At 41.2% G+C, this 25,195-nt stretch overlaps 2 protein-coding genes across 2 annotated transcripts; one reads left to right on the top strand and one right to left on the bottom strand.

Moving 5' to 3' along the window:
* Nucleotides 1-234: 234 nt before the first annotated feature.
* Nucleotides 235-5,012, bottom strand: klhl6 (kelch-like family member 6). The gene is made up of 7 exons (XM_029529887.1): nucleotides 4,606-5,012; nucleotides 4,360-4,525; nucleotides 2,874-3,323; nucleotides 2,379-2,616; nucleotides 1,649-1,851; nucleotides 965-1,178; nucleotides 235-621 (listed from the first exon to the last, which is right to left on the bottom strand). The coding sequence occupies exons 1-7, from the start codon at nucleotides 4,911-4,913 to the stop codon at nucleotides 323-325; spliced, it is 1,878 nt and encodes a 625-aa protein (XP_029385747.1). The 5' UTR covers nucleotides 4,914-5,012; the 3' UTR covers nucleotides 235-322.
* Nucleotides 5,013-5,946: 934 nt separating this feature from the next.
* Nucleotides 5,947-12,595, top strand: LOC115061517 (immunoglobulin superfamily member 2-like). The gene is made up of 9 exons (XM_029529886.1): nucleotides 5,947-6,657; nucleotides 7,278-7,652; nucleotides 7,767-8,183; nucleotides 8,322-8,726; nucleotides 8,868-9,239; nucleotides 10,185-10,553; nucleotides 10,685-11,077; nucleotides 11,783-12,181; nucleotides 12,293-12,595. The coding sequence occupies exons 1-9, from the start codon at nucleotides 6,594-6,596 to the stop codon at nucleotides 12,481-12,483; spliced, it is 2,985 nt and encodes a 994-aa protein (XP_029385746.1). The 5' UTR covers nucleotides 5,947-6,593; the 3' UTR covers nucleotides 12,484-12,595.
* The last annotated feature ends 12,600 nt before the right edge of the window (nucleotides 12,596-25,195 follow it).

Below are 25,195 nucleotides of genomic sequence, written 5' to 3' on the forward strand. Positions count from 1 at the left end.
GAAGAAAGGAAAGGGAAAAAACACATTCAGAGGCCACATGATTTACGATGTGGGATGTGCTTGTGCAGCATTTCTGTGGTTATATCATTTCATTCCTTTTGTTTATGATACAGTTGTTTTTCCGCAGTCAAAATTTCTCTGAGGCAGAATGAAACCAATGAAAATATCTATTATATCATTTATCAAAAGCTTTCCGATATCAGAAAGATGGCAAGCAGCAATGAAACATATGTCTCGATTGTAAACACATTTTATTCCACTTTTTATCCATCGTCTCACTACCATTCTCACTAATAATAAAGTCTTGTGTGCAAGGTCAGTGTCATCGACAGTCTGAAGCAGGTGTGATTCTGTGTATGTGTGTGTAGGACTTCATGAGTGTCACACTGCCATGGTGTGACACTCCCATTGGTAAAACACACTCCTCTGTCAGCACCCCTCGGGCAACGTCCCAGCACATCACTGTGGAAATAACTTGGTTTCTGTTGTCCCGACCTCCAGTGATGAAAAGTTTATTGTTACAGGCAGCAATGGCACAGCTTGCCCTCTCCCCTAGACGAGTTACTAGGCACCACGAGTCTGACAGGGGGGAGTAACAATACATGGCATGCATGGCACCACCTGGGAGCAGAGAGAAAACGTTAATACAGGAAATACAAATATAAACCGGTTCACTTCTCACGCAAGAATCACACTTCACGTCCAATCTGGGCAAACTAAAAATAGTGAAACTGCAATTCAAAAATACTCCTGGATTGAAAATGTCACTTAAGTAATATTTAAGTTTCACTATACAAAATGTATTTTAAAAAGCCCAAGTAAGTAAAACAATTGATAATTCACCCTGACCTGCAGTGAAATATTTCATAGCTTCTATCAGGCAACATGCAACAACATGTAAAACTTATACCAAAGAACAAATACTTGAATTTTGTACTTGTAGTTAAATTCTACTCCAACTTACCAACAACGTAAATGCAGCTCTTGAATGTAACTGCATTTATGCATTTGGTTTCAATGGGAATAGGTGCCCGCAGTTCCCAGCAGTCTGTCCCAGGTTCCCAGCACTGAACGCTGTCGGTTGCCAGCTTTCCATTTGGCCCACCACCAATCACGTAGATCCACCTGTCAAAGCTTGCAGAGGCAAAGGAGCTCACACCTACTGCAAGAGGTGTCACCTGCAGTAAGTACAGGCAAAGGAGTGTCTGGGTAAGTACATGAGATGGAGGATAGCCTAAAGGACATAGAAGGTAAATGGAAGTCTGTTGCTTGAAAGCAGCATCCTTTACGGAGGATCATATGTGCAGTGTTTAATACTCAACGTACATCATAATAATTCTGAGTCAACCCTCTGTCTGAGGAGTACATCACCCTCAGTTTTAACAAAGACAATCATTTTTGGTTCATTGTGGATGGCCACAGTGTGCCAGGTACCATAATTTAACCTTAATCAGCCATGCTGCAAATACCTTACTGACAAAACCTTGTAAACGCAACTACTTAGAGGTTGTTATAATTGATATAACCCACCATTAGGAATCATGCTACGACACGTTAGAACTGCATACATATTACTAGCTACTATTAATTAGCATCTTTAAGGAATATTTCACACTTAATCAACACTGTTAGGACATTTCTTTTTCACCTGTGTCCAGCGGTTGTGAAAGGGATCATAGGCTTCTACGCTGCCAAGTCTCTGAACTCCATCGAATCCACCCAGCACATACACCATCCCCTCATGGACTGCCATCTTGTGTCTCCAGCGGCCGGTTGTCAGGTGCTCAATTTGGATCCACTTGTCCAGGGCGCCGTTGTATTTCCAAACATCGTGTTGTGTCTCTTTACCTCCTGATATAAAACAGCCATCACAGCAAAATGTCTCTAAACCCTCGATGCCAACACCACTGTCTAATGGAGTTATGGCTGCATTATTGCTCTGAATATTATTTTGATTAAAAATATAAAACCCTATGACAGAGTCTTTTTGAACTGTATGAACTTGCTGAACTTGTTACTTATGGCCACAGTTTAGGTGTTATTTCCTGAGTTGGGAAACACTTGAAACCACAGCTGCACATTTTGCCATGTCTATATGTTGCTCTGATGCCACACAGGACTCATTAAATTGTCAAAATCTCAATATGTTAGATTAAATAGGGGAGTATTGGAAACATTTCTAGCACACCCCCCCCCTTTTTTTTCATGACAGAGATGTAAGAAATAAACAAACACATTTTAAGAGGATACGTATATACTGTATGCTAACATTGCAAGTACCTTTTTAGCTCACAGTGAACAATATCACTTTCACTTGTAAAAGGTAACACATACTGTATTGTTTTTCTATGAGAACATGATTGAGCATTTTTTCTCACCAGATATGTACAATTCATTGCGAAACGTGATGCAAGAAAACTCCACCCATTTTCTGTTTTGGGACTCATCCTCGATTTCTGTGTTTGGCAGTCTGGCAACCTCTAGCCTGCTGCGTCTAAGTGGGTCCAGACAGGTAACAGTAGAAATGAAGCGCTCATCTTTAGTGCAGCCTCCAATGATCAGGAATACCTCTGATAAAAAATGCTGCAGGCGCGGTTTGGTTCGTTCAGAGACCACCTGCAAAACATGTGTCAGAATGGAAATGACACAGAAAACATTAAAATGTAGCAGATAATTGTAACACAAAATGTGTTGGTCTAAAAGTGATTTTCTTTCTTTAAAAAAAACTGCTGTGAAACATGGACATTTTGTAACAGTAACTGGAGTCAGTTGCCCTTGGCAAGATGACACACCTTTAAATGACTGACCAAGCTGTTTTCACTGTCAAACAAGTCAAACAAAAGACATATTTTTGCCCTTTCCTGTACACTAACCTCCCGGCCAGAGAGATGGTAGACACGGGCCTCTTGTAACAAAGGAAAAGCGTCAGTGCAGTGGCGTATCAGTTCATTCGATTCCACCTTTTCTACAAAATATGCTGGGTCCAGAAGTGGCAGACGCACATGTGTGAGCAACCTGGCCAGTAAGGGAGAGCGTTCTTCCTCCTTAGCTCCCACCCAACGCACAACTGCCTCAAAAACACGCTCCTCACACTTCACATCCAGGTCGTCCTTCTGCAGGACTATTTCCAAAGACTCTGCCGGCAGCTCCAGGAAGTCTTGCTGCTGGACCACCTGGGAGAATTGAGAGGTGATGTAGTCCTGAACCTTTGTCTTCAGGGCTGACAGGGCGTGATTTTCAGCCAAATTCAGGACCCCGATGCAGTTCTCCAGGTGCAGCGACTTGCTCAGAAAGACAGCACATGCATCCACAACACGGAGGAACTAAGAGAAACAAGGCACGCATGAAAATCATAGTTATTTTTCAGTTGCAACGTGAGCACAATCTCTTATGCACACACAGTGTTTCTCAGTATCAAGATCTTAGATTTCTAAGATTAAGATTTATGAGCTGAACCAGAATTTCTAGTATGCAGCACTCCAATAAATTGGACATAGATGGAAATAGTATTACAAACCCACCAAAAATGCCGCGGGGCCATAAAAAGGTGAAAAATAAACCCTTAACATAATAACTTTTATAGGTTTTTCACTGATTCGAACTCAAACTTCCAACAGCCCAGTGAAAGAATGATGGCCAATCAGCTTGCTTGAATGTTTATCTTCTAAGATTCAACCTGCTTGTTGCAAACATAGAAAGGCACTTGCCTGATGTTTTGTGTGCCACAGCTGTGTTGTTAATGTAAGCCCGTATGGAAAATGTATCCTAAGTGTAAACAAGTGCATAACTTTCACTTCCCTCTAAAATGGAGTGAGACATTGTTGATGCAATGAGATGTTTGTCGCACTGAAAGGGGAAATTACCGTCTAAAGTGAGAAGCTCATGAGAAATGCTAAAAGTGGTTTGACGTTACAGCAGCACATTGATACGGCTAAAAGTTAATAAATGCCATTTTCTGTTGACATGACTCCAAGTTTGATATTTGGTGTTTTAAGTTTCATATTTACATGATTTACATGAATTATAAATATTTGCTGCTCAACCCTTTTTGGTTTTGCTCCTCTTTCTGCAATATTATTTTTGCCAGTTAAAATGTTAAAGATTTTTTTATTTTGTGTTCTGGATGAATTTAGTGGCTTTACATCTAATACAGCATAAAAACACAAAACAAAACAAAACAATCTTTAAACAATTACGTCCTAATAGTTTGGAGCCCTTTCTCTGGAAATCAAATTGTAATGGTCTGAGTAGAACATTCATAGTGTAACAGTTTGATTTTAATGTGAAAATTTTAAAATGTGCCAACAAAACCAACACCATTTGTTCTTTAAATATTAACGGGGGTATTTGCTGTCTTACCTGGAACTGACTGGCAGCCTCTAGTATTCTTTGGACATTGGAGTGGGTGAGGAGGGCCTGGCTGGTGTAGGTGTACTCCAGGAGAGAGTGCATTGTCCTGCTGTCCAACCCCTTTATTTGGACACATTCTTCGTGACTCTCTTTTAGGCCACTGCAAAACATTGCCCTACACAGGCACTTTCATTTAGCAAAAGCCGCTATCACAGAGTTGACCGAAAAAATGAGACACTGATGGTGTATTTTTACCTGAAGTACTGACTGGCAGCAGCAAGTATGGCTCTGTGACATGGAAAGTCCTGTCCTTGAACGCTCAGCACCACATCAGTCAGTTCTTTGTTTACTCGCAGAGTCTCCATCCCTCTCTGCAACACCAACGGTAGACCTCCATCTTCCCAGTGTACTTCACTTACTCCTCCCACGTTTTCTCTCTCCTCATCTGGTCTGGATTCATCTCCAGGAAACGGCAAGGGACAATCTGTCGTCCTCTCTATCGAGTTATTCATTTTTGACATTTGATGTTCTTCAGCAGCTCGCTCACGTCCAAGGAACAGCATGCAGCTTCTTTAGGTGCAGCTGCATGTGTAAAAAGACAGAAGATAACCTTTTGTGGGTTTCACTTGCACCCTTTGCTTCGCACTGAATCGTGGATTTGTTTTTTCCTGTCCCCTTCATACTTCCTATTTCTGTCTGTGAGGAACATGTGTATGTAGCAATGCTTGTTTCTAGACACTTCCTCTTTGCGTGTTGAGTAAGTTTCCCCTGTGTGATCCAATTTTCTTCTTTAGCACCCAACAGGTGCGAGGTCTCAACCGCCAAGCATTGTATCTAAAGCACATTTTTACGCTCTGTACCAGCTTTCTAATGCATTTCTTTCAACAACAAGGTGACTTCTTGTTTAAGTGTCACACATCGCTCCAGTCATTCTTAGTCTGTCTTCATTCATGAGAAGCAGCTTGTGACTAGAGGGCTGCTGGGAGGTTAATGAGTGTGAAAGGGTAAGACATGGCTCCATCATTATCTCCACTGAGGTGCCAATTCTTAGTTACCATCGTGACTTATAATAATGTATGTTACACTGTTTCATATTACAGTACCACCACTACATTGTTGTCACTATATGATTTATTGTTGCATTCCTTTTTCTTTTTATTAAATTTCACTTTTACTTTGTAGTCTATATCGCCTGCTTTTTTTTTGCTATGCATACTTACATCTTTAAACCTACATATACTGCATAAATGATCATTATATACAGTATAAACTCATCTTCTCTAATCTCCAACTTTTCTGTGGCGCTGCAAATGTGTCTCATCGTCTTCGACCACAGAGCAGTTGGTTATCCCCCAAATCCCCCAGCACCTCTTCAGTCACAGGGGCAGCTGAGGCTTGAAGCTGAGAAGTGAAAGACACAGCTGCAGCTGAGGTGTGCCTTCTGTCCTCTCCACCAGGGGGCGCTGTCGTCCGATTTCTCCACAAACACCCTGTCCACAAGCTTGTAAATTTGTAAATTCAGGCTTGTTTCACTGGTGGCCATAAATAGGTGTAACTCTGACCGGGTCTCCTGTCAAACTAATTGAACTGAGGCGTCTTTAGCTTCCAAAATTCTAAAATTGAGCAAATTAATAATGAAGAAAAAAGAAGGAAAAGGTTACAGAGGTGGCACCTGGGCTGTTTCTAAAATACACGAAATTTGGGTGAGAACTGGTTGGTGTGGTTTCAGAGCTCCGTGTGGTGGGCGGGCCGATCCTCACCTGCCCAGCTCACGCAGCTTTCGCTTCGCTTTCTGCCGTCGCAGGTAAAACTTATCTCCGTGTGTTGGTGTGATTTTGTGCAATTGGTTTTGCGTGACACGGGACGATGAGGTCAAACCGTCTGCTGGACGTCAGCTCTTACGGTGTCTGTGTCTGGTTTTTTTTTTTTTTTTTTGCTTCGGTACACAGATATGCAGTAAATCGATACTCGATGTGATTTACTACACTCAACAAAACTGATTGGAAAGATAGTATTTCATTGTTTTTTTTTTTAGATATATAAGCAAAAATAGTCCAACCGCTGGATTTAATAACGTAATAATGATGATAATGAAATATTGCATGTAACCATGCAGTTTTCAGGAGCTGTTTCAGACTTCCTCTTAGAGTGTACTACAGGAAATGGAGAAAACTTTTATGACAGGCACAATCTCAGACAGGAGACATATTGATTCATAGTGTGAAGAGTGAAGCAGCTGCAGGATGAAGTGTCCCCTGCACCCCCTCTGGACAGCAGCTGGGCTCCTCTGTCTCCTCCTGCACTGTGGTGAGTGTTTTATTCCTGCATCCCTCTGAAGGCAAATATTAATCATATAAATGAAGTTGGCCGTGTTGTTGAATGGAACACGTGTGCATCTGTCAGCATTCAAGGCCCACTAAAATCCACTAATGTATGTGTGTTAAATTATATGATTTATCTGGAAATGTCAAGTGTTTCTGGAAACTTATTTGCATAGTTTCATAAAAAAAAAATCACATTAAGTGAAGACTTCTGTCAGCACCTCCTCATCATTTACCGTTCTCTTTGCCTTTTTTAACAACAATTTTATTGATGGCCATAAACCACTTACTTGCAAATTATTCTCATGAAACATGAAACATGAAAAAAGCTGCAATGAATTTGCTGCTTGCTTTCTTTTGGGGGGAAATTAATCCTACTGCTGTAAAACAAATGATTTGTAGGCACAACTCACAGATACTGATAATGAATATATACCTCACATAATAAAACTTTTAGCTCTTGTAATGTGCAATGCAACCCACCCATCATATCAATGCAATACTTAGATAAACGTAATTGTCTGAACTCTTATAAAACATGAGCAACATTTAAATTGTTATGGTAAAATGTTTTCAATGTCTGTGCCTTATCTGTGTGTCAATTAGGAGAAGCCAGAGTGCTCACCGAAGCACAGGCTGGGCCTCTGTATCGAGTCTTGGGCTCTTCACTTTCCATCACCTGCAATGTGAGCGGCTTTGTCAATGTGCTCACTCAACAACAATTTGAATTTCGGGTTATAAAGCCTGAAAGGCCAACATTTGACATCAACATCATCAGCACAGATGAACCAGACTTTGGGTATGCTAAGTATGTACGCCGTGTGCAGAACGGGGAAATTACTCTGAAACATTTGTCTACAAACTCAGTCCGCTTTGAGATACAGACTCTAGAGAAAAGTGATGAAGGGGAATATGAGTGTTTTGTAAAAAACCCAGAATCTTCTTATGATGGAACCTACAATGCTAAGACAATAGTCAAAGGTAATCAGTCTCCATTATTCTGAACTTTGTGATCTATTACTCAACATGACTGTATTGGAAGATAAAGTGTATAATATTCCTGTTTTTCTCTCTTTCTCTGTGATGGTGCCACAGTGATTGACAACTCCCTTAGTGTTTCATCATCCGAGGCCACACCACTGAGCTATAATGAGGGTGATGCTCTCACTTTAGCATGTCAAGCCTCCAGCAACACCATCCAGCACACCCATCTGTCTCTTGCCTGGTTTCTTCATAGAGACGGCGTAGAAAACGCTCAGCCGATTATTTCTCTGGACAGAGATTTTACACTGAGCCCAGGGATGGGGTTTGAAGGACGTTACCAAGCTGGACTTATAAAGTTAGATAAGATAGGAGAAGCCACATACAGGCTAAAAATGGCTCAGCTGGAGGTGTCAGACCAAGGTAGGCTCTACTGCCAGGCTCAAGAGTGGATCCAAGATCCTGACCGCTCCTGGTACTCTATTGCAAAGAAGGACTCAGAGGAGACTATGCTAGAAGTCAAAGCCAGAGGTTAGAAAACCTTTTATTTCATTGGTACAGTAAACTATTAGTACAGCTAGACATGTTCTGTCTTGCCTCTTGTCTTCACCAACACTGTCGATTTTTGACAGGATGTGGCTGACTTATATTTTTTTTTGCCTTGTGTAGAGTTGGCACCAGACACATCATCTCTGTTTGTAAGAATCACACCGCAGCACACGCCACTGCAGGAAGGACAGCCCCTGTCGCTATCGTGCAGCATAGACACCCTTGATCTGGAGAAAAGATTCTTCTCTGTGGCTTGGCTCCAGGGAGGCGTCGAACTGGCCCGCATGGGCCCTACAGGGGTTCTGTCTGTGGGGCCCAAGTACAGTGACCGAGCTCAACAAGGAGAGCTGAGAGCTGCCCGGACAGGCGACAAAGATTATCATCTCATTTTGCAGCCCGTCAGAACTGAAGACCAGGGAGATTATTTTTGTCGGGCATGGCCACAGAACAGAGATCAGGAAGGGGCCTTTACGCCGGGAGCACCCCAAAATTCAAGCCTCCAGTTTGTCAGCATCTCAGCCACTGGTCAGTCAGCAGATAAGGCCATTTCATATGATATTCAGTTTTCTTTTCTGTCTGATTTACCTTAGATTTTAAGATTATCATTGATATTTATAATAATCCTACCCTTCCAAACAATCTCTCTGTTGCCTTATCTCATCACAGATAGCAGCTTGTCAGTTGAAATGCTTAGTGATGTGGGTGTTAACGAAGGCAGCAGGCTGAAGCTCGACTGTAAAGTGGTTGGAATTAAAGGTCAGCTCTCCGTCACCTGGCTATACAAACCAACAACTCCATCAACAGCCCCGTTTGCCAGTGTCATCGGTCTAAGTCAGGAGGGGGTTACGGAGATTGCAGAGGAGTTTATGAGTCGCAAAGTAAGGGTGACACGTCCAGCAATCGACTCCTTCACTCTGGAGCTCGATGAGATCACACCCACTGATTCAGGAATCTACAGGTGTGCCGTGTCGGAATGGAAAGTAAGCAGCAAGATCAAGAGCCAATCACAAACCACCACTGTAACGGTGGTTCCTACCAGTAAGATATATCTCTATTTGTCTGTGAAGTACAGTGCATGACAAAGAAAAAAATGACGCCTGCACGCTGACATAGCAGCTTCCTCATATTTAGAGCTCTGCGTCTTTCTTGCAAAAGCACAGGATTGCCATTGTCATGTTATCTGATATGCCTTTGGGGAAGTAATGTTGAAGAAGTGACGCTCTAAGGATGCGGATGTTATATGTCAGCCTGCCAATTTTTGTGACTGTCAGTACCTCTATCAGTCAGTACCTCTATGGTTGTACATCCCTGGGGCATCAGGAAATAGCTTGATAAATAAAGTGAGCTTGATCATGCTCCACAGAGGCCGTACCTTTTCCTATTTCTAGCAATACATGGGGTTCCAGCTTGGTTATAAACAAGGCGCCACATAAAACAATTCAAAACAGACAGGTTGCCATGACATTTGCATAATTGGGTTTCCAGGAGGAAACTTGGTTTGGATTTTAATTAGCAAAATCAACACTACCAAAACAAAATCTTAGATGTTGTTTGTTCTATTCAAAATTCTTTATGATGTAGAGTAGAGAGTTTTGCTGGGTTCACTTCCAGGGATTAAGATTTTGTTGAAATGACACAAAAGTACAGTCTGCATAAATTTACACTTAATGAGGGAAAACTGATTTTCTGGAAAGTGTTATGACTGCTTCAGATACAATTTTTATGTGATAGGAAAATATGTTGACACTGAATAATTTTATATCTAATAGATGAAAGGTCATTTTTTCTAAAGAACTGTAGACCTAGCAGAGTGGGAGTGTTGTTTTAAGCAAAAAAAAAAAAAGAGATTTTAGGGAAGTGGTTTCTAAAAACCATACATATGACAGAAACAGACTAACAAAGTGTCATAATTTCACATCTTTTTTTCCACAATACATGGCGATGACGATTGTATGATCACGAAAGTCTCCTCTTTTGACACAGGTTCATTTGTGAATGTGAATCTAATAAGTCGCAACAACAGGGTGACTGTTGGAGGAGATGTGGAGTTGATTTGCCGTGTCAGAGGTCCACGCATGCCAATAACAGTGACATGGAGCTTCCAGCGTGATGCAGCTATTGACACCATCCTGACACTGTACCACGATGGTAAGATCAGTTGGTCAGGAGACCAGCAAGGCTACCAGACGAAGGTCCAGACCAGCGAAAAGGAAATTTATCACCATCTGCTTATCAATGGAGCGAGCCAAAGGGAGGCAGGAAGCTATCAGTGTCGTGTGTCGGTCTTTCTGGAGAACAGGCACAAGAAGCTGCCTCCATCCAACTCTCTTGCTGTAATGGTGCTGAACCCAGGTACTGATGAGATTTGACAGGCGACGTGCCATCTTTGAAGCAGTGATAGCTGCTCCGTCTAGTTGACATCTCTGTTGTTGTTTTTTTTTTTTTTTTAAAGCTATGACCTAACTTTTTACTTTCTTTCCTAGAGAGCAAGCTTGTGCTGACCTCCTCCCCCAGCTTGAGAGCAAATATCAACACCAATGTAGAAATAAGGTGCGCAGTTATCTCAGAACCCTCACCATCCTCTCGCTATGCTGTCACCTGGCAACATCAGCAAAGGGGGGAAAAAAAGACCATCGTAAGTTTGGATCGGGACGCCATTACAACATTTGGGGACAAAGGGGAGCTGAGCAACAGAGATCGACTCAGCATGAGGTACACAAAGGGTCCAAGTTTTGAGCTGACTATTCAGCAAGCTCAGATTTCGGACACTGGCTTGTACACATGTGAGGTGGCAGAGTGGCTACAAGATCCTCGTGGTGAATGGTACGAGCTCTCCCCTGTGTCCAAAGGCACACAGGTAACAGTTATCCAGCCTGGTGAGTTTTTTGTTCATCTTAAATTAGCTGACAGAAAAGATTTAGGTTTCTTTAACATGTATAAATATATATATATATGTTTCTGTTTCTGCCTTTTAGAAGACTCTAGGTTTGTCTCCTTTCCCAGACTTTTCCACTTTGTCTGTGCATGCAGTACTTCAAAAGCAATAACTCCTTGAACTAACATTTAAGTAATGATGGCATAAGATGAGACTTTATTGATCCCACTTGGGGAAATTTGCTCGTTACCACGGCTCTGCAAAGACAGAATAGAAACAAAATAAAGTTAAATATAATTACAAATCAAAGAATGAACACTATATACATACAACAGAGAAAAACAAAGAGCAGAGATACTATTGACAGAAAAATAAGCAGGATATATATATAGTGCATCAGTGGTGAAAAGCATATTTTGAAAAGGACAGACACCAGCGTTTACATATTGTTGTACAGTCTAACTGCTGTTGTGATGAAGGACCTGCGAAAGTGTCTTTCCCACAGCGCAGGTGTATGAGTCTCTGACTGAAGGAGCTGCTGAGAGCACCCGCAGTCTCATACAGACAGTTAGAGGGGCTGTCAAAGATGGATGCTATTTTTTGCATCATCCTCCTCTCAGCCACCACCACCACAGACTCCAGGTGGCACACCCCAGCACAGAGCGAGACCTAAAATATGTCTCTTTACCTGTTTGCTTTTTCATAGTAATAAACCTGTCCATTGTAACGGATGACGAGGGGGCGGAGCTAAATGTGAGCACATCCCAAAACTTCACCATTCCTTGTAATATCGCCAACCAATCCAGCAGCGAATCTGCGTTCCAAGTCACATGGTTTTGGCAGAAGGAAACAGGATCAACACAACACCCCATATTCATAGCGTACCGTAATGCTACTCTGCAGGACAGGTTGGGGAAGGGTGAGGAGCTGAGATTTAGCCACCCTCTTCCCAACCAGTTCAGCCTTACAGTGTTGAAGCCAGGCCCTGAAGATAGTGGCCTGTATTTCTGTGAGGTAGAGGAGTGGCTCCCCTCTCTGTCTCATGAATGGATGAAGTTTGCAGTGGAAAAGTCAGGAAAATTGGCTGTGAATGTCTCTTCAGATGGTAAGCACACTTTACTCTCACCAAATATCAACCGTCATTTCATATGTGTATGTGGACAAAAGTATTTATTACGACCCCCTCCTTTTTTTTTCTTTTTTTTTTTTTTTGCAGGAGTCTTTGAGCCGCAATGTATGTCAGGTACCTGGATCGGGATACTTGTGGTTTACATAGTCTGTTCACTATTGGTGATTTTCCTACTGGTGCTAAAGATTTGCTGGCGCAAGGGTGCAGGAGGAAAGAAAGACAATTCTCTGTGGGCAGAGAAACATGCTTTGAAAACCAACCTTGCGGTGGAAGAGTGAACCTCATTTTATCATTTAAAAAGTTGCCATGTACATATTTGTGAAATCATTCTTGTTGAAATGGATCTGTTAATAAGGTTGTATTAATAAAAAAATAAAAGTTTTAATGTTTTAATCGCTGTGCAGCTGGGAATAATTTTGCCTTTATGAATTCATGAATTTCACGAAACCATTTCAATTAAACAGACACTTTCCTTTTTACAGCTTAAAACAGAGCTTATTTTCAATGGACAGTAGAGCAAGACAGCATATTAACTTAGAAGCTTTACACCTGCAAAGCACCACACACTGAGTGACAGATTGGTTTTTATGTAGCACCATATCAGGTGGCTTGATGCTATGTCTTTGATGGGAAGAAGGCAAGGCTTAGTGATTCAGGGGGAACTGCAAAGCATGAAACTATGCACGACTTGAAAAATCTCTGAGACCCTTATGACTCAACCAGGAAGTGTGCTGTGGTTCTGTGAGAAGGCAGGAAGACTGTGTGGTCAACCAAAATGCTGATGCTCATCACTGACATTACCACAGTTTTCAAACACAAAGTTTTCAAAATCCCATTCGAGCAGCAGATTTGGATGTTTGCTTTGGTTTTGCTGCCAGTATAATCTTATATAGTGTATTTATTTCTATTGTACTAACATTGAATTTGAAACAATAGAATAAATGTAAGCTTCAAAGTCTGACTTTAAAGACGACTGCATTCATAATGTTGGTGCAGTTTAGGTATTCCAGACTTTATCATACACACTTCCCCTATTCTGGGACAAACACATCAAGTCTGTGCTCTTAAATAACCAGAAAATGTATTATGAAGTTCACTAGCCAGGTCGGTAACTCAGAGCCAGCCGAGCCTGTCTCTCTCTTCCTTCAGGCCAGACCGAAGCTAAACCCCACCAAAACAATCCTGACTGATCATCAATAGATAAGATATCAAATATCAGCTGGCGTCATTAAGCAACAGACCACAAGTGTCACTGTGAAGTCCCTCAGTGAACTGAACTGTACATGTAAATGTTTGCATGCAAATCTGAAATGTTGACTCTCTCGTATTGCAGCTGCTGCACTTTTAAAAAGTGTTCTTACTCAACAAAAATTTAATATTGGGGACAGAACAATTCAAACCCTAAAAAAAAAAATCACTTTCTTTCTCTGTCTGTCATTTTCTCTCCTCCATTTCTGTCCATTTCCCCATCTATCATGTAACAGCCAGGAATATAATCTATTTCTTGTTTTTACCTTTGAGGCATCAGGCCTAGATCCCGGTACACTCCCATGCTGAGATAGACTCTTGTCCATTGGGTGTACCAGTTATGTATGACTGGTATGGTAAAACTTACATGATTTTCTGAAAGATGTAAGAAACTAAAAATACAGTGAGAAACTTTCTCAGAGTCTGTGGTTCTCTTTGCCCCAGTGAGAGAAAGTAGTGCTGCCTTTGGTCTTAAATTATAACAACCCTTCACAGTCTGGTGGACTAGCTCTCTCTTGCAGCCGAGGTCTTAACTTTATTGTAATTCCACTCCCTTGTGTTTCCATGGCAATGCTTGTCAAGGCAAACAAAGAAACATTGAATTTGGGAAGCAAATCAATGCTTGTGTCAACACAGCAAAGAGTAGACATAGTGAGGACAATAGTAGAGTGGGGACAATGCAGCGTCCAAGGGCAGCCGTGCTCGTACTCTGACTTAAAGTCTGGCCGTTAACATATTAAACATCATATCATCAGCTGTAGTTTTCTCTTTGATACACAGTGCATACAAAAAAGTGGATTCATACGACACATCTATTATCTGCCCCTTCCAAAAAGCTGATGTGTTGGATGACCCTTTGGTTCCCAGATTTCCAGCATGGAGCTGGATGCTTTAGGCTGGTTATCGCTATTGCTGTGATCTCATTCCAGATCTGATTTGGCATTATCTTCAAGCTCTGTCCTTCATATGCCATGAATGGATTTATTAAAACTTTTTAACTATTATACCATAAGATCTTGAACTGAGAGTGCACACTTAGAGACAACTCCCCGGAGGAGATATCACACTAATCATAGATCAGTGACATCTCAGGTTAAAGAAACATTCACCTGTTTATGGGCAGCAAGCAGACTATTGCTAATTTTTCATTCTTGTTGACTTTATTTTAATAACTTAGAACTCTGAATTCAGGTTACTGATGGCCAAGGCCTTGAAATCATGGTCTTGCTGGTTAACTGATATAGCTAAATGGAGCGTCGCCAGCCCCACTGTTTTCAGATAGCCTAAATTTTCATCTGCACAGCACCAGCAGGCGAAAAACTTGTACTTATAATTGGTGCAGCATTATTTACAGACATTCAAGGTTTCCAGAAGTCTAATCCACAAGCGCCACCAAGAGGTTGAGCTGTACATGCGAATGTTGGTAGAAACATTAATATTCTGAATGACCTGCATCATCTTTGTCATTTAGCTTTATCGGTCATCTGGTGACGATTTGAGCACATATTCTATGACAATAAGATTGAGAGGTGGTCTGCTTCCTAAAGTCATCTGAAGCAGAGTTGTTATGTCTCATGCACATATATAGACACACAAACAATAACACAAGTGATCAGAGTTTGACCTAAAACACCCTCCTGAACAAGAGGATAATGTGTTCTGGCAGAGTTAGAGATGACACAAGTGACGAGAGACACTCAAGCGACCATCTGTGCGACTTATGTAATACCTCTCCTGAAATCTGAAAGTCTTCTCTGCAGCCTCCTCTCACCTGTGCTCGCTGAATCTCTCTGCCTATACACTCAACTCATCTCTTTTCCCCCATAGCCCTGTCTTGTCTTTGATATTCCCTTTTCTCACAAGGAGAGTCTGACAGAACTGCCTTCTGTTCCTCACCCGAGCCGAAAGCTACATGTTTTCATTTTCTCTTTCTTTCTCTTTGTCCTGTGCCCTTTTAATTGTCTACATGGAGTCTTATCATGTATCAGCACTAGATGGAGCTATTGTAACCAAGAAGAGATGTAGAAAAGTCACCAGGTTAACATGCAGACAGATGAGTCAGTCCTTTCAAAGGTTGTCATTACATTAATCAATCAGGGCAGCTCTCTCTGGGCTTTGACGAATCGACCCCCCCGTGGCTTGGTGAGCAAGTGATTGTGTCTCTCTGTAAAGGAATTTTTAAAAAGCCTAAAAATTTGAGAGGACATTTAAAGGAGGAAAGCCTAAAAGTCAGCCTGAGGCGGCGGTGAGACCTGAAAATGCTACATTGTCACGTAGAAGTGAGCGTTAGTGACAAGCCAGGGCCTCCTCATGCAAACACACAGAGAGAATGACCTCATTTATCCAACCACGCTTCAACACTTAAACTATAGTAACACGGACTGTATAGTCTCTAAACTGTGCCTAGCTGCTAACCCTTTTCTTACTGAGGCCTGACTGTTGTCCTCGGAGATGGTTCCGGCTGGTGGAAGCAGCTGAAGAGTCCAAAATAAAAACAGCTTAAATGGTGCAATATGAAGTAATAGCCTCTTCTGCTCCCTGTCAAGGGAGCTCTCAACAAACTGAGAGCTGTTGTTTTGTTTGTTTGTTGTTTTTTTTTTCTTTATCTTTTACAGCTGTACTCTCACATAGTGGAACTGCATAGATGAGCTACCCAAATCTGCCTTATCTGTGTGCCTCCTGTTCCGATAAGGCAGCTCACCAATATGTACAGTGTGCATTTATCTTTCATGTTTGTGTGCCTGTCAGTCTTCTTGTCTGTGGACATATGCTGCTGATTTTACCTTTAATCGTAATTGCAGTTTGCTGCATCTCCCCTGACACGCACGCACACAAAAAGACAGAGAATGATGACAAGTGGAGATGTCATTACAACAGCACCACTGAGTATTTACTGATTCATGTGCTAAACTGATATCAACCCGGCAGTTTTGTTGCCTTCTCTCTATTTCTGTTATCTTGTATTGTGCCAGTCGATAATAAAATGATGAATCTTTCTTGAACCCTTGTCTCCTATGTCATTCTTTCCTCTGTTCTCCACAGAGGGCTGGATTTAACAAGGCACTACAGGCATTTCCATATCACTGGAGTTTTCAGTTTGGGATAAAATGCAAAATCCTTTCCAGCAGTGATGAAATTACAATAAACACGCCATTGGTGCTTCCTTATAGGACTGCAGGGGCTTTTACTGTGGGACTGTTGCAAGCCTTGCAGCTGCTTCTGGCCGTTATCACAGTTGTCATCATCCATGGAAGAATCGTTCAGAAATTCTCTTGAATAAATTATTGGCCATTTATATCAAAGACACATCAGTGACAGCAGCATGTGTCCAATGTGAATAACTGATGAGATATCTAACTAATACGGTGGGAGTTGCCATGCATGTATTTAACTTGCACATGATACACTGCCAAGGGCAATCTGAATCAAGCATCACCAAGGAAACAGAGGTAGCATGAAGTCTGAGATGTCAGCTCGAGCAGAAGTTTTTAATTTAGCACAACTGCGATTTCTGGCTGAAGCTGTCTTTGTGAACTTTTGCTGGGTGAGAATACGGTAAAACAACAGCTAAGCTGCTTCAATGCAGACTGTATAGAGTTTGATGTTATCTGATTTTGATAGTGACAGAGCTGCTGCTGAGAAGAGGCCTCTTGAGATGAGGGATGAGAGAGGCTGCTTTCCAAAAACGTTCATTCATTGGTATCTCAGAGCAGGGCAACAGTAACTATAGCTCTGTGGCTATCAGGGACGTCTATCAGCAGAGGCCATGCAAGCTGCTAATCAGCCGCTTGGGCTTGAGGCTTTCCTCTCACCCAGCGCCCATCAGGTTGCCACTTCCAAAATGTTTTCCTGAAAAGAAGCAAAGAGAAATACCATGAATGTGACTTAAAGGACATAGCATTTTGTTGGCACACACTGAGGGGAATAAGGGTAAGAAAGAGCCTACTGAACGTATTTCTGTTGTTTAAACGCTAAAAGGAAACTTTGTCACCATAGAGCATTGCAGGGTGATTTTGTTTTCACCTACTTATTATCAATGCCACTTATTTTTGTTAAAACTCTGAGATGCACATTAAATGTAGCTCTCCGTTATTCGAATAGCCTTCCAATTGTCATGGTAACACCTTTAGCACCGTGAGAGCAACCTGAACTGTTAATGAATAAAACTTTTCAGTTGCCTTTGCTGCTTGAAGCCATTTGCGGATTACTGTATTTGCCTGCTGACTCAAAACACACAGGAAAGACGAAAGAGAGGCGCAGCTCAAATCTGACATATCCATCAAACAAACAGAAGCAATCTGCTGTTTTCTTTAGTTTAGTTCTGCATATTTGAATAGCTGTGCAATGCCACCAGGACCACCATCCCTGCAGCAGTCAGATAATTGTCTGTTCTCAGGCACAAATGTTTTTCTTCTCTTCGTCACTCACTGGCATGTGTATGTCTGACAATTCTTCTGTGCTGCCTGACCAATTTATTCATGCTATCATGCCAGTTTTGACAGGTGCCTCGCCCGTGACAAAGACAGCTACTGTTTGCTAGTGAGCTGACGTCTTCATTAGCAGCGGTGTATATGATGTCACCCCCCCACCCCCACACACACACACACACTTCAGTCACCAGCAACAACGCTCTGCTGCGCCCATCAGCTCCCATCAGCTTTTCTCTGCATGTGAGGAGCTCCCCCCACTGCTGCTGCACTAATTCATGTCGCTAATTAGCTGACAAACACTGTACACTTCGAACGAGGACCTGGCACATTTACAACACTCTACACACTGTTTTAATGCCACATCTGCAACCGTACAAGTGCACACAAAACTTCCCATTCATGGATGCGTGCAGTTGCATTCATATGGCCATTAAGAGTTCATATTGTCATAAAAAACCAACATTTTCACTCAGTGTATAGTTTCTTTTACATAGATGGGTATATTTTTTTTACATTCATTTCCATATATTATTTATTAATGGCCACATCTCAGTAGAAGTGTTTAGTCAATACTATAATTATACAAGAAGTTTCATATTTTCCAAAAAAAAACCAAACAAAAAAAAAAAACCCAACAACAACATATATACTGTATATAATGAACTCAGCATGAATCTGATTATCATCATGAGGTAACCATGTGGAGAAATACCAAGCCAAAAGACTTAGAGCTTCTCTCTCTCCTTTACTTCACCCTGTGCACTTTCTCTCTTTCTGAGCAGCTGGTCGATGTGACACTGAGGCAGGCGTGTCTGTCGCACATCATCAGGGTCTTACAGTGTGACATAGTAGTGATGTGATGTGTTGTTCGACAATGATTCGTTCATTTTGAACTCATCTTTTGTATGACTCAGGAGTAGTTTTTTTTTCCATGGTCGGCGCGGAGGCGGGGGTCCAGTCTCTGGGGGTTCTGGTCTCGTCCAGTCTCTGGGAGGGGTCAGGTCTTTTGGGGAGGATCTGGTCTAGTCTCTAAACTCTGGAAGGGGGAACCGGTCTGTGGAGAGGTCCGGTTTCCTCAGTGTGTTATCAGATAATCTACCACTTTTCACATGAAAGTCACCAATTAACCAATTAGCGCCCACGCTGGGAATCGAACCCACGACCTTCTTCACTACGGCACCTTGCTGCTTAAAATTCACAGCACAAAACTGGTATATCAGCAATCTCCATCCGTATTTTTCATTTACATCCCAGTTCATGGCCATCACTCACACAACAGACATACAGAGACATGCTGCCTCACCTTAGATGATTGAGATTAGATGATGAAAGGTTTACAAACACAAAATAGGCTCAGCAGTGGGGAACTATATTGAAATGTATGTTGATACTTTAACAAAAGCAAACTTGTGTGTCATATGCCAAGTGAAGCAGACCTTGTTGCTCTTCAGAGTTTGAAAGCTGTGCTTTTTCAGTCATTACTCAAATGACAGCTAAAGCGCCACACTGGTTCCAATCAATGAGATGAACAAATGACTTGAAAAAAGATTTGTTCTTTTTACTGAACAAGATTAAAAGATCCGTTTATGTCATGGTCATGGTCTGATCCATGTCCACAACTTTCTAGTCTAGTCCTGAGCACACCCAGAATGAAAGTCATAATGATAACTTTGTCCGACATTTTCTTTTATGCATCATCTGTAAGTCTCTGCCCCATTACATACAGTACAGATGTCAACATCAGAAACTGGGCTCTTGTTATTTCATTTATAGTTTGCTACCTTGACTGAGAAAATAACCCTGCAGGCAGGAACAAAATATTCACAGTATATTTGGCGCTGTACATAGTATTTAATGCAGCGCTGAAGGGGCAACTGTCATACTTTACGGTGAACACTGTTATAAATCAGTTTCACCTCCCTTTATCTTGTTTTCCACTCAAAGGAAAAATCCACACTGATTCAAATAGGGCAGAAAATTGAGGTTGCAAGGAAAGTTTGAGTCACTTAGCACCTCTAGCAACACTACAATCAGGGATGTAAAAGCATGTGATTTTCTTTTTCTTCAGTTTTTTTGGTGGCTGATTGAAAACGCCGCTGATTGGTGTGTGGTCAGGAGTGCAGCATGACAGTGTCGCCCGCAGAAGATTTTAGCAGCAGTGTTTTTCAACAGTTATTCGGTGCCAATTTACTTTTGAAGTTTTGTCCTTTTAGAGATCACCCAGAAAATGTGTTTTCCTTTTGAATAATTTATGTCATCGTTAGAATTCTCTCTTTTCACACTAATAAGTGCTGAATTACAATGATCCTATTCAACTGTCAGGTATTAAGATATTAACAGGGCACCGAAGATGCTGTTTATCTTTTTTTAATGCTTCAATGGCATAAATAGCCCTGGTATTTACAGTTGTAATCTCTTTGCAACAGAGATAGCCAAATCTGCTGCCGACAAACTGACATGAAAGGGTACCCCCTGGCCAATCTCAAAAATTAGACAAGCATGTCTAATTGTTTGTCATGCTTGGCCTTGCTGTTGCGTGTTAAAGTTGACAATGCTAATGTGAGTTTTAGAAGCTGATCTACGGTCGTTTAACAGCAGATGCTGTCCTTTCAATGAACCATATAATGTATATTTAGCAGTGTTTATGAGCTGAGCCAGAGAATTATTTCAATAATAAACTTTATCAATACCTAGTATCCACATTTGTTGTTTTTTTTTTCTCCCAAACTTTACTTAACTTTACTGTAAAACTCTAACCCTAACTCGTTCTTTCATCCTCAGGAGCCCACCGTCACAGCAGGACCATTAGGTGTCATGATGCAGTGTCCAGTAATTGGTATTTCGTTTGGTAAGCAGTGTTGCAATCACAGGGCAGGAGCTCACATTGTGATGGACACTGTTTGATACCAGAGCTGCACAAAACACACAAACCTGTACATGGTATTTGGATAGACACCAAGGATGAACAAACTCTGATACTTTACAGAAGAAAATTCAGTCAGACATTTTGTTGGAAGCGATCTGGTCTGTTCGGGTTTTGCTCTGTTTCCAGCTACAGTGTATGCATGTATAATATAATTCTAGCTCTATGGATATGATAATGCCTTATCTTAAAGAGCCTATATGCTATAAGACGATCCTAATAGAGCCAAGGGGGTGTTTTTCTGAATACCCTGTTTCATCAAAATTGGCAGCCCAGTTTACACAAATGGTAAAAGGTAGTTGCCACTTTGATGTGGTAATAGGCTGTTATGATTTCTGTGTGTCAAGCATGTTTTCACGTGGAGAGGCATTCCCAACAGCTACCACTCTAAAATCAATTAAAACCTTTTTGCTAACAGCTCTGCCTGGTTGTGAGGGGAGAAAACTAATTTTCTCACCCGCTCTCCTTCCCCTCATTTGAAGAATTCAGACCAAGACGAGCAGAAATGTGGAGTCCTGAGGGATTGAGAGTAACTCCTGGATTTTGATAGCTCAGCTGCAATGTTATCTCTGCTGTATGTGTGCTGCCCATAGCGAGCTTACAGCAAAACATGTATGCAAAATACTTTGGCTTGCAGGGCCTATTTCATCTACCCTTCACCCCAACCCACACACACACACAATTATTTATATAATTAACTTTTGAACTATTTGCAATGAGGAGATTTCAATGGATGATTGCATGTACAACTTGCTTTATTCACAGTATTTTCTTAAAGATTATTATTATTTTACTTAAAGAGAAAACACATTAAAACCCTCTTAAAACCGGTTTTGAATCTTGGGGTTAGTCAGGTATGGAATCCAAGTTATATCTGCCAACAAAAATCGGATTTATTCATTTCCTACATTTCACACACAAGTTATTGAAGTAATATCCCCCTGAAACATTAAATATGCTTGAATTAATATGGCATGATTTGTTTGATCTTATTAAGTGGACACATTATTCATTCTGTCTTCGTGCTGTAGAATGTCACAGCATGTTGACCGTTATGATTCATGGGATCTAGGGTTCTCTGTTGCACAAGTTTTGCACAATTTGAAGGAAAGTTAAGAAGCTACGAAGCCAGGAAAGTTTCTCCACTGAGGTGTGTCAAAGTTTGTTCGGGCATGATTGGATTTTCAACAAATACTTACAAGTGCCTGTATGTGTGTATGCATGAGTGCCTGCAGGTCAGCACACACTGGTCATACGCACATATTTTTGTAGCTTTTCTCCTTCTACAAAACAATGTTTTTCCAGTAATTTACCCGGCAGAAAAATACATTACCATGTATCTCTGCTTGTGAATTCAGAGAGACATGAAAGGCACACATGAATGTGACTGATGAATGCAGGTGAGATGAAAAAGGACAGCAGGCTCAAAGGCATGTTTTAGAAACTGTTTTGCATGGGAGTTCTGGCATGAGATAGTGTTTGCATCAGAGGCGGCGTTTTCAGCAGCAGGTTGTGTGTATGTTCCCTCCACCGCGTGCTTCTCTTTGTGTGTGCACACGCACAATGAATATGTAAGTGTGCTTGTTCGAGAGAGTGAAAGTGCATGACTCAGCTCAGGGTAGGCAGCTCATGCGTCTTCTGCTTGGCAGGCAGCAGAGATGAGATAAGTTGAACCTGATCATTTAAGGAGCCCTGGGTTTCACCTCCTCCAACAAGACTCGGTCAGAACCAAGTATATAGCTGGACAGCAACATAGGCAATTTGCATTCTGCCTGGTGTCAGCCTATTTCAGCGCTTTATTGGTCAGCTTCGCTCCTACTCTCTTTGCTCATATATAGTGCATATTAATACAGCTGAATTCCCAAGAAAGCTGCTCTCTTTTTTGTTCCTCTTATCGGATAATGAAAGTTTGAAATAGTAACTAAAACTTGATCCAATAAAACAACATATTAGCTTCCAAACCATTAACAAAATGCATCTCTGCTTTGCTAAGATTTTATCACCTCTACATTTTGCTGAACTCCATCTCAGTCACATGGCATTTGGATGACAAGTGAAATATGGTTTGTCAGTCAGTCATTCAAGTACAGATCGTCTTAATTCAAATAATGTAGGCCAAAAAAGTACAACAAAGAGAACAGATATATTAGAAGTACAAAGAAATGGTACTGGTTTTATCATATCCGTGGATATTATTAGCTTTTATAACAACAGCAATAATCCCTTCTCTGAGTCACTCACCATGGACCAAATTTACTGTGTGACATATTGCGCATCAGTGCCATCAATACTTTACTGTGACCTTTAACAGAATTTAATACTTGTGCTCTGGTGACTGTGGCACTTTAAAGTTATCTCAGACTTCACTGTCAGATATGATGTCACATTGTGCTTTTCAATGATGTTGCAAATACAAATGCAAATTCATGGCCTTGTAAGTTTTTTTTTTCTTTTAAAAGGTTAATGAATTTTCTCAAGGAGACTTTGATAGAAGCCATAATCAAATAGAGAAACATCTACCCTTAATGGTAAGAGTCATTTATCCATTCATTCATCTTCTATCGCTTATCCATTTCCGGGTCGCAGGGGTGCTGGAGCCAGTCTCAGCTCACCCTGGGTGAGGATGGACAGGCCGCCGGTCCATCTCAGGGCCAACACACAGACACAAACAGAGACAAACAACCACACACACTCACACTCAGACCTACGAGCACTTTAGAGTCACCAATAACCTAAACATGTTTTATAGGAGGAAATCAGAACACCACGAGGAAACCCGCGCATGCACAGGGAGAACTCCACACAGAAAGGCCCCGAGCCCAGGAACCTTCTTGATGTGCTGCCGTTCAGGTTGTATTTATCTACTTGAACGATATGTTTGACCAAACTGAAGGCTTCAACAGTGGCTCAGTCACCTTAAAAGAGTAGTTCTACATTTAGGAAAATAGGTTTATATTCTTTTGGGTCAAAAGATCTGTGAGAGGATCAATTCCACTATCATTTAATCACACTAAACATTAAGCCTGTGACAGCAGGTAATTTATTTGTCCTAACATAGAGACAGGTTGAAACATCTGGCTAGGCAAAGCTCACTTCTAAAAATGTTTTTCCCAGCTTTGTAAGGATTAAATCACGTTAGTGAGCTTTTTGGGTGATGATTTTTTTTAACCTTTGGACAAAATCAGACAAGCTGTTTCTCCCTGCTTGCAGTGTTTATGCTAACCATCTGCTGGCTCTACATTCACATTGCTGCTGCTGATGCAATTTATTTATTTATTTTTTTATGGGAAAGGATGAGCAACCTACAGAGTCTTGTCCATGAGGAAAAGTTTTGGTCAGTCAGTGTGTTTTTGCTTTGACAGACTTGAGATTTGTCTGTAATGTTTTTAGCAGGGGAACCTTCCCATCATGTTTCCTGTCCTTGAATATGCTCATCCTCCTCACAACACTGGAGAGTATTACGTATGTGGGTCATGAGTTAATGACGTCAGTCTAATGGCCACTGTTGTTCTATATCTGCTTGTCACTGCTAAAGTCCAAAGGTATCGCAGGCCTGTATTTATAAAGCAGAGGGGTTGTATACAGTTCATTTGCATCGCTCTTTGCAATTTGCTCCGACTATTCAACAGCAATGGGTGGCATGAATAAAATGAGTAACGTGACAGCATTTATGTTTACGTATTCCTTTAGATTTTCTTGTATAATTTTTGTTTTGATCATCGTTGACGAACACATAGACCTATAATAATGGTTAAGAGAGCAACAACAGCAAAATTGATGCTTAGGGTTAAGGTAAGCCAAAAATACAAGTATGGTGGAATCCTGTAATTATTCTTCAATGCATCTCATACAAAACCTGCGTTGAACACCGGGCAGCAGGAGGGCTCCCAGGTAGGATAACATATGTTGTGTCAATGTGTTGTTGTGTACTGATCCCCTGGTTGCACAAAATCCTTTCAACTGTTACAATTACATAACAAATATATCCTGTAATTTCTCCAGACTTCACAGCCACCACAGTAAAAAACTGTACAACCAACCAGAGCAATGCCTTATTCCCACATTCATTTTTTAAATCAATAATAACACATTGAGACATGCAATCTTAATATAAAAGGTATTTAAAATAGGTACAGATAACTGCAGATTACCCATCGTGATAAACAGTCACATATTTATACATTAATAACATTTTGTATACAATGTCCTCCTCGGTTACCACCTTAAATAATAACATGACTCAGTAGCCTGGTGATGAACTAACTCCGCCTCCAAACGCCTTTGTTGCCCACATACTTCCTCTTCCAATCATGCGTCATGTAAGTTTTCCATGGGTGTGCGGTGGGCAAGAGTTACCTTGTTCTGCGTACACAAAGCAAAAGCTCCAGT

Source organism: Echeneis naucrates, chromosome 21 (genome assembly GCF_900963305.1).
Source record: "Echeneis naucrates chromosome 21, fEcheNa1.1, whole genome shotgun sequence".
Lineage (NCBI taxonomy): Eukaryota > Metazoa > Chordata > Actinopteri > Carangiformes > Echeneidae > Echeneis > Echeneis naucrates.

Bases quoted from the DNA above. Each gene is read 5' to 3' on its own strand.
- LOC115061517 (XM_029529886.1), top strand. From the start codon at position 6,594: ATGAAGTGTCCCCTGCACCCCCTCTGGACAGCAGCTGGGCTCCTCTGT. The intron at 7,653-7,766 runs GTAATCAGTCTC...ATGGTGCCACAG, and splicing joins TGCTAAGACAATAGTCAAAG to TGATTGACAACTCCCTTAGT. The intron at 8,184-8,321 runs GTTAGAAAACCT...TGCCTTGTGTAG, and splicing joins GCTAGAAGTCAAAGCCAGAG to AGTTGGCACCAGACACATCA.
- klhl6 (XM_029529887.1), bottom strand. From the start codon at position 4,913: ATGCTGTTCCTTGGACGTGAGCGAGCTGCTGAAGAACATCAAATGTCA. The intron at 4,526-4,605 runs GTAAAAATACAC...GTGCCTGTGTAG, and splicing joins GCTGCCAGTCAGTACTTCAG to GGCAATGTTTTGCAGTGGCC. The intron at 1,179-1,648 runs GTGAAAAAGAAA...TACTTACTGCAG, and splicing joins TTCACAACCGCTGGACACAG to GTGACACCTCTTGCAGTAGG.